Here is a 14,674-nt window from a genome sequence, read left to right as displayed (position 1 = left end):
AACCAAAAAAAAACTCTTCCCAGACGACGGAACACACCTCTGTTTAACTAATTGATCAATTTCAACACTTCTAGTGAACATATTTTATTTTGCAGCCGAAAGACTTTTTGGAATTTCGGCAGAACAAAACGGCACAAAGAGAGACGAAAAGGTAAATATTTGCAATTCGGGCGCTGAACAGCACCTGTCCGTACCACCCGGTGTCAATTAACGTCTTCACGGCGCTGAACTGACTCTTAAGAATGCTCTTCAGAATTATTCAACAAGTTCCGTTTGTGCAGTTTGGTAGAAGAATTTTGGGAAAGGAGCCAGGAAAAACAATATTTGCTAAAATGATATGACATTTATATTATACATAATACCTACACATTTTTCATCAGGTAATGCAATTCATAAAATATTCCTCAATTAATTTTATTTCAACATATAACTGGGAAGTACCTGGTCATGTACACCTGTTGTTGCACACGCAATCGTTACACTTGTACTGTAAGTATTGAACAGCGTATAATAAATCTGCTGTCCCTATACAAAAAATGTTAGTGTCTGGCTTGATTGCATGAGAGTTGCTATCGTAGACACGCCCAGATTTCTCACAAGTATTGATTTGTATTTTTTTCCGATTTACATAGGTCAAGGTTGATACTGATCTGAATAGTTTTGTTATTTGTTTATGATAGGTCAGCTAATTTTCGAACCCTCCAAATTGAATTGCGGTTGTTCCAACAAACAGGAATAAGGGTGATAACTACACACTTTTGAATTTTTTGTGTAAATTTATGTCAAATCTGATGCACATAAACATCACATTTGACGTAAAATTATACCTACATGATAAAGACACAAACGCTTGAAGCCGTAAATTTTGAAAAGACATAAATTTTGTCTTAGCCATACATAATTTTACATCATTGATGAAAATTTACACCGAAAAAATTCTTCACATGAACGCTACGTGAAAATGTACATGGATTTTTGCCACCATGAAAATCACGTGAAACCTACGTGAATTTCAGGAAGCAAACAGAGCTGGCGCAGAAAGCAGAATTCACGTAATTTTCATATGAGTTGAATGTGAAAATAACGTAGGTCGAATGTGAAAAGGGATGCTTTCTGCTACATGCGATTCACGTAGATTGAATTGAAAAATCAACGTAGTTGGGGTTTTCGGATCTTATAAATAAAAAATGTGTTGATTATGCAGGACATTTCATTTTTTCTTAGGCACGATGCATTTTTTATTTTCAATGGAAACTTTGTACATTTCACTTCACATACCTGACACATAATACCGCATCGAAGATAGCATTTGGGTTGTCCACCATAGTGATTGCCTGGTCGTCGTATCTGCCCCAATTCCGAATTCTGTTAAAAAACATAAAATTTAAATATCGAATACACAATAAAATTTTAACTACTCACGAATAAACAGGTTCATCACCTAGAATTTCTTTTTCTGATAGCACCAACTCTTGGATCCGCGCCATATTGAGTAGTGTATTCCGTCACATAGATTTTTCGTGAATTAGTTATTCAGAGCTACGTGAACGTCACATAGAATGCACCATTTTCATTTGTACTTGGTGGATCACTGGATTTTCACATAAATCGAATGTGTCTTCTTTTTGACAGCAAACAGCCATGTGAATTTCACGTACGGATCAAGTGAATTTGTATTAGCTTCTAAGTGATTCACGTAAGTCGAGCAAAAATTCACGTAGTAAGCGCCTACGTGAAAATCCAGGTGAATTTAACGTTTTTATTTCGGCTGAGTGTATGTCAAAATAGATGTACCTACATAATGAAAACATGAAACTTTGCTTCTTCCCCAGGAATGAGCCAACCCAGAAGGAGTAACCCAGCAACCAGTCCTTAGACCAGTCCCTGGTCTAAGTCACGGGGACTATGGGGTTTGGGTGCTCAAGGCCTTTTTTGGTTCCTGTGTCTCAAGGTGTTTGTTAGGCTTGGGGAGTTTTTGGATGGGTGGATTCCTGATAAAAATAAATACTTTTTTCACTGGTGTATTCAGCGGACTTCTCACGCACCTTACGCCAACACGGCTCGCGGCTTTGGCGGCACTCCAACTCTATGCGCGTTTGGTTAGACGCACACATCGGTCTTCGGCTGGACAGTCGCCTCACACGGACGAGACTTGTTGTTGGGAAGGAGGGGATACCTACCACGCACCACCAACTGGATGATGCGATCCCTCTCGACTTGGATGGGCCAACCAGACTATTTAACCAAGCCACGCGTAGTGATGTTCACACACACCAGGCTGGCCGTCGATGGTCTGGTAGACGCTGCTGGTTTGGCGTACATCTCGGGTTCTGACGATAGACAGAAAACCACGCGCCATGTGTGCCGTAAGCTGGGCTTGCACACACGTTGGGTTTTCGGATGGATGTTGGCTTCGTTGACCACACACGGCTTTTCTAGGCTCACCTTCGTTTCCGGTCCGCTTGTCCCGGACCACCACCGGCTCGGGGTGGGGTTCGCTTTGGGTTGTTGTTGCTGTTTTGGGAGCGATTGCTAGGCACGTCCGAACTCGTTCGCCGTAGGAAACCAAGAGCCTTGGTGATCGTACGCGACTCACAAAGTCGACTCGGCGTTTCGACGCCAAGCATACGTAACGATTCGAACCATGTGCGTATTCGGTTTCGCCTACTTTCCAGTTTCAAATTCAAGAATAAACCGTTGTCTTAAGCAAGGTGTGTATATATTCAGGAGGTGTTACCGAATATCAAATTCCCGATTCAGCCATTTTGGCTATGTAGGCTATGCAACTATGCGGAACTCATGAAGTTTGTTTACCAACAAACCACCGAAAAGCTGAGCAAAAAATAAACAAACTCATTGAGAGCCCCGCTCACTCCTCGCCTACTTACTGTGAAAGTCGGAGAACCTAGTGCATCAAAAGACCTTGGTCTTAAGCTATTTATAATATTTAAACAACCCAACCCATCAGTTACTTTGAATAAACAAAACAAAACATTTTTTCTCATTCGATAACAAACATTGCTTTTCATTTAAAATAAGACTGTTTTGAACTTGAAGAAAGTAGTTCAGGGATTTTTTCAGCGAAATAATTACAAATATTGTTCGGCCATATAAATTTGATCTGTATTCATAAGTCTTTAGAAAAAAACCCATCAAACATTTAAGAAGGTGTTTCGCAGGAGCAAAAGAATTAATCGAACAAATAAACCAGATGAATAGATGCTATTAAACTTACCAAAATAGCATATGTATGTATGTATGTAGATAATCCACCATGGGTGCACGGATTCACCGCAGTTTCGCCAACGTATGCGCTGAATAGCATTCTTTTAGAATATCTTAGATCATGAGTTCGGCTAATCTTCAATGCGAATCACCACATACCCGACACCATGGCTTCGTGTGAACTGTCATGTAATGAATGTGTTTTGTGTATGTGTGAGTCTTATTTGAAGAACGAGACAATCAGTTTCGCAACCGTTTAAAATTCATCACATTTTCTGTGTTATGAATCTATTACAGGTATTCCGCACTCGTGTATAAACCTGGCAACTGATTGAACATTCTTATTATATTGTCAGTTATAAGAGAAAACCCATCTTACCTGTCGGCAACTTACGGGATTCGAACCCAAAAGTTTTCTTGCCAATACCGGGAATCGAACCCAGTACGCCTGGCATACCAAAACCAGACTTGCGCCAGCCTATCCGCTAGACCACATCGGCGATCCAGTGTTCGACATCTTACCACAATATTAACTCACCAATTGATGTGTGCAACGCTGTACCTCTATATGAGTGATTTTCTTTTTACGAACCGGTCAAGGGAAGGAAGGGAGCGATCGGGTAGAGTGTCAATTGAAGGACCGCCTATATACACAGATAAAAAAATGTCATCCTACATTACAAGTGATTTTACATTTTTGCATCATAGCGCTGAAAAAAATTGAAAAAGAGTATAGCATCTTCGCGTTGGATGAAAAATTACATGAAATAACCTTTCGAAATCATTGTGATTTCATCCCTCCTATTATTTTTTTCAACAAGTTTTTTTTTTCTTTCAAAAGTAATGTGACACTTATTTAGATTCTTCAAAAATTTTTTTTTTGTTTCGATTATAGTCGTTTTACCATCTTTATGGCATTCGCGAAATTATCAGCGTTGCAGTTGGCGGATCTTTATTGAAAAACTTATCCAGTACAACTGTGTTCGATATTTTCTCTTGGGCTCGAACTTGCGGACATCGGCTCAGGAGATATCAGACTTGAAAACTTTGCTGTATCACAAGCCCGTCCTCAAAAATGATGTTTGAAAAATCAATATAAAAGGATATAGTACGGTTACCATCCGTCTCGCAAAAGCGGGACATGTCCCGCTTTTTTAGAAAATGTCCCGCCGTCCCGCTTTTTCCTCAAAATGTCCCTCTTTTTTTTTTGAGAACACTTTTGTGGTAGACTTAACCCTCTCCGATTCTACCACTTCAAAATAGTTGTTCCGTACTCGTGAAAACGCTTCTTATAAAATCTCGCTCCGATCATTATCAACTCCTGTCATTTTTTTCCAATCTTCTATCATTTATCTATAATTTTCAAAACTAGAAATGTTTTTACTTGAGGAAAATGACATTCATCGATAAAGCTGTAAAATTAATTAACACTTTTATGATGTTTGCTGACTTACACTGGAAACCCCTAAATATAGCCTCAAATAAACCCATTGGTTCAACACAGAAAATCATTCAAATATAATGTTTTTTGTTTTTTTCTTTCTAAAAAAAAGCAGTATTTTTTCAAAGTTTATAAAAGACAAGATTAAATAACTCGTTTAGTTCTTAGCATTTAAGGTTGAAGAATATTTTCCAGACATCTCCGAAACGAGCAAATCCGGGCATTTTTATTTAAAAACCTTGTGAAATCCGGGCAATGGATTTCAAAATTTTCAACCTAAAATCTGGGCAATATCCGGCATATTTGATCAAAATATCGGGATTATTCTATAATAAATCAAAAAGGATACACAAGAATTTTTTTTTCTTCAAAACACATCAGCAGATTTAAGTCGTATTTTAGGCTTCCTAAAAACTATTCATGATTATTTAGAAAAACTTGCTCAAAAAGATCGCAAAAATAAAAAAAATTATAATAAATCAATCTAATTTTTTTTTGTTCAATTTTCGAAATTAAGTGAATAAATCTGGGCAAAATTCAGGTTTTTTATACGACAACCGGGCCGGACCGAACTTTTCCTAAATTTTGTGTCAAATATCCGGGCAAGTCCTGATAAAACCGAGCAATCTGGTAAACATTTCGTAGCATCACTTTAACAATCTGGTTTAGTCAAACGTTCTTTGAGCACGTGCTAGCGAGGTTAATATTTTTCTTCTAAAGAAAATATTCTTTAAGTTGCTTCCAAATGATGATGGCTCCATATGTTTCTCCGGAATCCTAAAAAAATCCTCTGAGTGTAAAAGGAAAAACCAAATTCCGGATAAAAAAAACAGGACTAACGAGCAAAAATAAACTATATTCAATCAAACGAATGGGCGAATTAAATAAAATAAACGCTGTTAAGCAATTTAAAAACTTTCTTCAAATTCCGAATTTTAAATTACTCTGAACTACAACATATTTAACTTGTGTGTTCGCAGTTTAAAAAGATGGAAGTTTTCTTGTAAATTGAATTTTCCAAACAATTTTCATTTATCGTCATTTTATTACTTTTTATGAACAATTTTTGCTAAAGGAACTTATTCATATGTATAGGAATGGTCATAAAAGTTAGGTTTTGAAGTATTTCTCAAATGTCCCGCTTTTTTCAACGATGTCCCGCTTATTTTTCGTGAAATGACCCGCTTTTTTCTGAAAGTATCTGGTAAGCCTAGGATATAGGTATGATTTTTTTTCTGATCAAGAAACGCACCATATCATATTTTACGTCCCGCTTTTGATCAGCATTTTGGAGATTTGTCTTCGTTTGACAATAATGGATTTCATTTGACTGTAGACTTTTTCGTAAAAAAATCCGAAATTGAAATGTCAGAACTGGATAATCATGGCAAATGAATCCATTAATGGTTTTAAACATTTCTTCTGCTGTTTGAATATTGATAAAAATTCATTTGAAAAAAGGTAATGTTTTTATGGTTTTGTTTAATGAAATATTGATAAATAGTAGATATAAATAGTTTAATGAAATATTGATAAATAGTAGAGATAAATAGTAGATATAAATTTTGAAGGCAGCTAAGGTTCCAAAGAATGTTGCTATTGTTTGTAAGATTCGATTTGATTATATATTAAAAAATCAAGGTTGTTGAAGTATTTATAAAAAAAGAACGGAAATTTATTGTCAATTTACCTTAAGTTGACGTGTTTTTCAATGAAATGTTTTCAGCGTTTTAATTTCACACGGTTAACATTTGGAACTTCTATGCACCTTGAATGATGACTCCATAACTCGTCTGCTTTTTCACATTCGTTTCTTGAAATCGAAAAAAAATTATAAAATTGGGCTTGTGATACAGCTCAGTTGGCAAGTCAGTTGCTTCCGCCGATGTTCGTGAGTTCGAGCCCAAGATCACAGATGCACCGAATAAGTTTTTCAATGGCTGTCCGTCAACTGCATCGCGAATGACTTAAAGATGTTAAAACGTCTAAAATAAAAAAAAAAAAAAAAAAATCAGCACTAAGATTATGCAATAGGGGATCTAGCTTTTCTAAGTGATTGCGTATTTCAATTCACAGATCGAAGATCTGTGGTCCGAATCTCCAAGAAGGTATAACTCGAAGAAAATGTTGAATAATTTTTATAAATGTTGCAAGATCTCTATACAGTCAAGAAAAAGACATCAGCATAAAAGATAAAGTCAATGTCAGGTACCTCTTCCAACAAATTACAATTCAATTAAATGGTGTTAATTGCCAAGTAAACTGATACACTTAAAAAGTTTTCAATCATTTTTGCTCTATTTACCCCTTTAATAACCTGCTCCACACAGTATGATTAACTAATGTTCTTTAAATTCTCACGATTCCCTTTCAGAAAGTTCAGCCGATGCCCGAAGCCGCCAGAACACATCAAAGCAGTAGAAAACCGAATTAGAACAATGCTCTGATCCGAGTAGAATCTCGGCAATTATTGTACCGTCCATCGGATCCGACAGTTTAGCGAAGCGGCTATTAGCGGGCCCCATTATCAACTGGTGATCGTGTTCTCATAAGTGTAGGTGGAATGCCAAGTAGTGATTGAAGAAGCTAGATTGTGCAGGCAATTGTATCAGGAGAAGGAAAAAAGTGTGATCATTGAAGTTCATTGTGCGTGAGAGTTCTGTTTTGTGTTTTGTTCTGAACAACAGCATCAACAATAACAACAATGGTGGCTGCTGAGGTTCAACTGGCCTCGGCCCCACTGGCCACGGTCAGCTCGGCCGTCCAGCAGCAGCAGCAGCATCCGGTTGGGCCGATCAGCCATTCGGCAGCTTCGACGGCAGCCGTTTCGGCTTTCAGTTCGTGTTGTCCTACCAGCGGAGAAAGTTCGTCCATCGGAGGAGATTCGATCGAGCTGAGCGATAGCCAGGGCAACAATAACACCATGTACAAGGGACTGTTCGAGGGCGAGGACTATCGGTTCCCGAAGCGGCCCCAGGTGGACATCGACTTCCGGGATATCCGATTCACGCTGCGCAAGTTCAACTTTGCGAAAGTTAAATTCGGTGAGTTGTTAGTTAGTGTGTTAGTTTTAGTTTAATTACCACAATCGGAGAAATATGTGCATTTGAACAATGAAAATTTACATAACAATGGAATATTTCAGCACGGGGTGAAACTTCTCTAAAGTAATTAAGATTGCTATAATTCATTCTACACTGATCCATCACAGTAGAAATTTCAACCTGTAAGAGCACGTGAGGAATTCACTTTGGTGTTCTCCCGAACTACGAGAGCCAGTGTATAATAAACTGGTCAGAATCGGGCAAAAAAGGTATCAAATGGTTTTGGTTTGGGCCCAAAAACAACTGTGCAAGTTTTGCTAGCTCTAGGATTTGGAATGGGCTGTAGCAAAAAATTCACAGTTTGTATGGAAATTAATACAGAAAATGTTCAAAGAATCCTACAGCCTCACTGTTGCACTGAGCTCAATTTCTTCAAGCTTATTGCTGAAAATTCGAAAAATAACTTTGTGGAAGATCGTAAACCTCTGAGATGCGTCAATAATAAGTTATGACGGTTTCAAAATTTGAATAATTTATTTGGACTTTTTCCATATCTTTTCAAGTGGCACCCCTGCATTACATGTTGGGTAGGAGCCATTATACGTTGAAAACTAGCTGGCGTGTTTTCCAGTATGCAGAAGTGTTTCCGTGTCATTATTGGTTGATTTGACTGTCGTAAAAGTTGGTTTAACAGGATTTTTTGGACCGATTATTATTCTGATAAGTTAAAAACCCCATCTCACTGAAATCCAATATAAAATCGACGTAAAATATGAAAAAATCGATCATTTCCTCGTGATTCATATCAAATTTGGTACGCATGTTTTTTTTTCCTAACAACTCCATGCATTGTTTAAAAAGACCCCTTACACCGCGGTAAAGGGGTAGCATAGGGGTTCTGATCGATTTGTTTCATATTTAACGACGATTAATATGGGACCTCCCGCTATTTTTCCGAGGTGAGAGGGGTTTTAATTTCCGGCTGACAGAGTTCACTCTCTGCCTTCGAGACGATCAGTCGCATTTTGAAGAGTTTGCTTGTTCCGAATCCAAAAGGCAACCGTTTTTTTATAACTCAATGCGTGAATTAGTGAAGTTATGTTGAGTCCTTCACCAGATGACAATCTTGGTCGGACCATTCTAGAGTTTAATAAGTAGGGTGATTTGCCAATCGTTGTCCTCTGCCCCATCGCTGCACAGGATGACTAAAATTGTCAATAATTCAGCCGTCTTTCATATTTTACCTAAAAATAATACTAAATCATTTTTATTGGAATGTTTACTGATAAAATGAGGCTTTTTAGGATATTTTCTGCTGTAAAGTAGGCATACATATAACGACAGTTTCACTTTTTCTTATTTTTTTCGCGCAGTTTTTGTACAAATTGTTAACCAAAACCTTAAGATTCCTTCAACGACATATAAGGTTTCACGTCAGAAAAAAACATTTTTCGTATCGGTTTTCTTTATGAATCGTTTGTTGGACTATTTTGAAACCATAATTTCTAAAAAAAATCACGATCCCTATAGAACTAGAGAAAATTTTGGATTGTGCAACAATTGGCCGTTCAATCTTCTCTTTCCCAATTATTGTACATCAATTCATTCTCTAGCTGGCTGCATAACTAATACGCTTGATAAGATTCAATAATTAATTTATTAAATGCAACTGATAAAACTCGAATTGTCTTTTAGGGATTTAGGAGGTCTTTTATGGATCTAGGGGGGAGGGGTGGTAGGTAAGGTGAATAATTGTTTGTAACTTTTCGTTGATTTTGGTTATAAAATCTCATACGGATTTGTTACGAAGGAAGGAGGGGGATCGAAAATTATCGAGAATTGCGTTACGTATTATTTGAACGGCCTCTTAATATGACATGTTTTCTTGTTTTGCTTAATAAGTGGAAAACTACATTTAAGAAATGGTTTTAGTGATTCCCGTGCTCTGGTTAACTGTTTTTGACTCAGAATTTCCAAATTATTTTCCGTCATGTTGATTTTCAATATTTTAACTTTAATTTAAAGACACTTTAAATATGATTTTAAATAACATGAATGATATTGTAAGCCTTTAGTGCCTTCCTTTTTCTACAAATTCTATTATTTTAAAATCAATTATGACGAAAATTTCTTCATAGTTCACAAAATATATTTTTCTTATCGTCAAATCTTTAAATGGAAGTATTGAGTTTATTAAACTACATGAAAAATTTAACAGTAGCCTTAAGGCAGTTAAACTGCCTTGGTTTTGAGGGACTACTTTTATATCAGATTTATTTCGAAGCCCTTCGTCCATATACTCAAAATTTTATGCAAATAATTTATAAATTGTTCTTCATAACCAATTTTTCTCACACTGCAGAATTTTTCCTGCTACATCTACTACGCAGATTTAAAGATTTGAAACACTTTTTATCTCATGGCATAACTTCTCAGAAGTTCAAATCTGCCGTCGGGTTAGACTCACTAATCAAAAACACAGTCATAACATAGAGAAACTGAATTTGATCAAAACAGTTTTTCAGTTCAACTGTTATTGAAAAACATTTCAATGTGATGTGAATGTTTCATGAAGACTGTTGAATAGCTAAAAGAGTTACCGTCAACTGGGGCAACATGCAACAATTTTCAATTTCAATGGCTTCTAAAAAACTTATGTTCACTGTTAATCCTACCCCTTATGCATCAAAAGTTTTAAGAATGATGGGACATCAAATTGGCGTAGTTAGAAAAATTATTGGTTTCTTTAGTTATTTTTAATTTTCAAAAAACAAGCAATTTTCACCCTCCTTATAAAATGGGGTTACTTGCAACAAACTTTGTTTTTGATGAAAAATCTTATGAACACGTATGAAAATTCATAGTTTTTAATATATTTGCGATGCCTTAAGGAACATTACGCATGAAAACACCAATTGCAGTAATTTTTTGGTCTGTTAAAATTTATTTTCACATTTTTTCGGAAAATAAGGATGCTGCATACATTTAGGGGTTTAATAATACTACGAAAAATTCTGCAAGCTGAAATAATAAAAATGAATGTTTGGGTAAATGAAATTTCAATGTTTTCAAACGAGTGATACAAAACATTCATATTCCAGCGCAAGGAATCGAGATTTACAAGGTGTTTCTTGGATTTGCATTTTGTTGCATTTTACCCCAGACACCTAACTGAATTATAAAAATATTTATTTAAAAAAATTGAGTGATTGCTCGAAAAATACTTTTACACCAACAGTGTTGGTATAGCATGAGGAATCCAGTAAAAAGTTTGTAGATAATATTATCAAGCCAATCCGTCATACTGGGTAAAGTTTTTTACGCCATCGAAAAATCTTAAAATTTGTACATATATTGCTCGATTTTTCAAATTTTATATAAAAATAAAAAACTTTAAAAAACTACCTTAAGATGTGAGAAATTATGTCATCGTCATTTAGTAATCATTAAAAGATTACTTTATTACAATACATTAAAATAAAAAATGATTCAGTGTGGTGTTATATAAATGTTGCATCCAACCCCGCTGTTTCATGATGCCCCGTTTGACGGTACATTCATTACAAATTATCCCATTTTCACGTTAAAAATATTTTAATCCATTAATTTTTTCTTATACAAAACTGCAAAACATGGGCATAAATCAGTCCAATGGTTTAAAGTTTTGGACCTTGCTGAGAGCATTCTTACGATTTAAATTGATATTTAGTATGTTTAAATAATTCAACTTCTAAGTGAAACAAAAAGCAGTTATTGAAAAAAATTACATCTTCTTCATAGGGGTAAAGGGGTGCAAAACAGACCTTGTTCTTTTACTCTTTCATCAGCAAATAGTCCTTTTTAAAATTTTACGCGTTCAAAAACCTTTAAGTTCGTTTTATGGAATGATTCAAAATTTCATGTTACAAGGACATATAAAGAAATTTCTGATTACTGGGTAAACAAGGGCAAATAACACTCTACTCAGATAGGTATGGTCTAGCCTGATGGCAAATTTGAATTTTTGAGAAAATTTCACGTAAGATAGGTACTATTCCAGGCTCTGAAACTCGTGGCTTCGTATTTTTTTGGGATTATGGGTCCAAATTTTCCCAGTGGGCATTGAACGGTTCATATGGACGACCTCCTTCAAAAGGGGCCATCTCCAAATTGGATTGCATTTGAACTAGAAGTTCTTATAAAAAGCTTCCGTTTTAAATTTCAGCTACTTAGACTACGTGGTGGCTGGGCCTTTGAAAGCCTTTTAAGATGTGCAACCATTGGAAAAAATCGTACAACATTAGGAACGACATTCCATTTGCCTGTGCAACTATTGGACAAAACCAGCCTGTTTGAAATGATTTTTTGAATTTCGATGTCACTTTTTTCGAGCATTGCAACTTTTGAATCTTGTAGACCAAGCCTGTATGAGTATCATCGACAAAAAAAAATTAACGAATTCGAATTAAAGGACCGATATACTGCATGGAAACCAAAATCACCCTATTACGAACTACACGAATAATGAGCATGTGAATAACCACTGCCTACTTCTAATTTTAATTAGTTCTTTGGTCATATTTAATTCGATAATATCAACTATGCAATAAAAATTGTCATTATTTGGTACTTTGGCTTTTTCCTAGCATAATTTTGAATCCGATTAGCTAACTGAAATGACTTCTGCGGCCTTCGTCATGACATATATGAGATGTTAAATACTTACTTAACTTACTTAATGATCACGCGCCGATCCTCCGGTGCATAGGGCCGTAGTAAAAGACCTCCACTGTTGACGATCCGGAGCCAGCGTCTTCACCTGGTCCCAGTCAAGATTTTCGTCGACAGTTCGGATTTCAGCGGCTAGGCTTCGCCGCCACGAGTTTCTGGGCCTGCCTCTTCTTCGATGACCTTCTGGATTCCAATCTAGCGCCTCTCAGCAAATCTCGTTTTCATCTTTTCGCAGCGTGTGCCCAATCCATCTCCACTTACGTTCCCGAATCTCGATTTCTAGCGCCCTTTGATGACACCGGCGATGTAGTTCCCCATTCGAGATCCAGTTGCCAGGCCACCAAGCGCGGATGATATTCCGCAGGCAGCGGTTTACAAATACTTGCAGTTTTCGCGTCGTCACCGCATATGTGCACCAAGTTTCGCACCCGTACAGCAATACGGATTTGACGTTTGAGTTGAAGATTCTGATTTTCGTTCGTAGAGAGATCTGGCGTGACCGCCAGATGTTTCGGAGACTCGCAAACGCAAATCGGGCCTTTCTGATCCGGGTTTCGATGTCTTTTCTGGTACCACCATCAGGCGTTATCTGGCTACCAAGATACTGGAAGCACTCCACTTTCTCAACTTGTTGCCCAGCTACCATGAAACTGGAGGGATTTCCTGTGTTGATCTCCATCGACTTGGTCTTTCCGACATTGACTTTGAGACCTGCTGCCTTGGAACTTTCGGTGAGGTCGTCGAGTTTGCTCTGCATATCCGGTTGCGTTTGGGCGAGCAAAACAATATCGTCAGCCAGGTCAAGGTCGTTCAGATGCTCCATTGTTGAAGGATTCCACGGCAATCCTCGGTTCGGTGCACAGTCGATCGATCCAGTCAGAATCTCATCCATTACGATTAGAAAAAGTAGCGGTGATAAAATACATCCATGTCTCACTCCAGCAGTTACCGGGATTGGCTCGGACAAGACACCGTCGTGCAAGACCTTGCACGAAAATGCCTCGTATTGTGCTTCGATGAGATGGACTAGTTTCTCTGGGACCCCTCGTCGCCTTAGAGCCGCCCAGATGTTTTCATGGTTGAGCCGGTCGAATGCTTTTTCGAAATCAACGAACACCAGCAGAAGAGAGTCCTGGAATTCGTTGATTTGTTCCAGTATGATTCGTAGCGTTGTGATGTGGTCCACACATGATCGTCCGGATCGGAATCCAGCTTGTTGCCGTCGGAGTGTAGCGTCGATTTTCTCCTGGATCCTGTTCAGGATCACTTTGCAGAGTACTTTGAGGGTTGTACATATCAACGTTATGCCTCGCCAGTTACCGCATTCTGTCAGGTCTCCTTTCTTCGGGACCTTTACGAGGATACCCTGCATCCAGTCGGCCGGGAATGTTGCAGTATCCCAGATGTCAGCGAAAAGACGGTGCAACATTTGTGCTGACAGGGCAGGGTCGGCTTTCAGCATTTCAGCAGGGATACAATCGATCCCAGGTGCTTTGTTGGATTTCATGTTTTTGATTGCCGCTTCTATTTCAGCCAGCGAGGGCGCTTCCGAGTTGACGCCATTTATGCGACTTACTGTAGGCGCCTCGAGCTGCGGGTTCTGTTGGCCATCGCTATTCGTGACTCGGAAGAGTTGTTCGAAGTGCTCAGTCCATCGTTTGAGCTGATCTGTTCGATCGGTCAATAACTGACCTGCTCGGTCTTTTAGCGGCATTCTTGCATTAGTCCTTGCACCACTGAGGCGGCGAGAAATGTCATAAAGTAATCGGATATCTCCATTGGCGGCGGCTCTTTCTCCCTCTTCGGCTAGGGAGTTTGTCCAGGCTCTCTTGTCTCGTCTACAAGCTCGTTTAACTGCCTTTTCAAGCTCCGCATATCGTAAGCGGGCGGCTGCTTTGGCTGACCCGGTACATGCCTGCTCAATTCCGACTTTCGCCTTTCTCCGATCATCGACCATCCTCCAAGTTTCATCCGACATCCATTCACTTCTTCTTCCATAAACTTTACCGAGAATACCATGGCTCGTCGTGATAAAGGCATTCTTGATTCCACACCACTGTTCTTCGACTGTTCCGTCTGTCGGCAGCTCCTAGACTCGGGATTCTAGCTGTTCAACGTATGCCCTTTTCACCTCTGGATTCTCCAACCGGCGGACGACGTATCGACACCCGACTTTCTCCTCGCGCCGTTGGACACGCGCAACTCTCAGTCGTATCTCGCCGAGGACGAGGTGATGGTCAGATGCAATGTCTGC

General features: G+C 38.3%; 1 protein-coding gene across 1 annotated transcript in view; it reads left to right on the top strand.

Annotated features, from left to right (window-relative positions):
- Positions 1-14,674, top strand: part of LOC129741306 (ATP-binding cassette sub-family G member 1-like) — a 188,419-nt gene that overhangs the window by 16,123 nt on the left and 157,622 nt on the right. The window contains 1 exon segment of the mRNA XM_055733029.1: positions 7,041-7,710. Coding sequence (XP_055589004.1) covers positions 7,371-7,710 — 340 coding nt within the window. The 5' untranslated portion in view covers positions 7,041-7,370.

The sequence above is a fragment of the Uranotaenia lowii genome, chromosome 2, assembly GCF_029784155.1.
Source record: "Uranotaenia lowii strain MFRU-FL chromosome 2, ASM2978415v1, whole genome shotgun sequence".
NCBI lineage: Eukaryota > Metazoa > Arthropoda > Insecta > Diptera > Culicidae > Uranotaenia > Uranotaenia lowii.
Note: the sequence above shows the minus strand (reverse complement) of the source record. Positions and strands in the feature narration are given on the sequence as shown.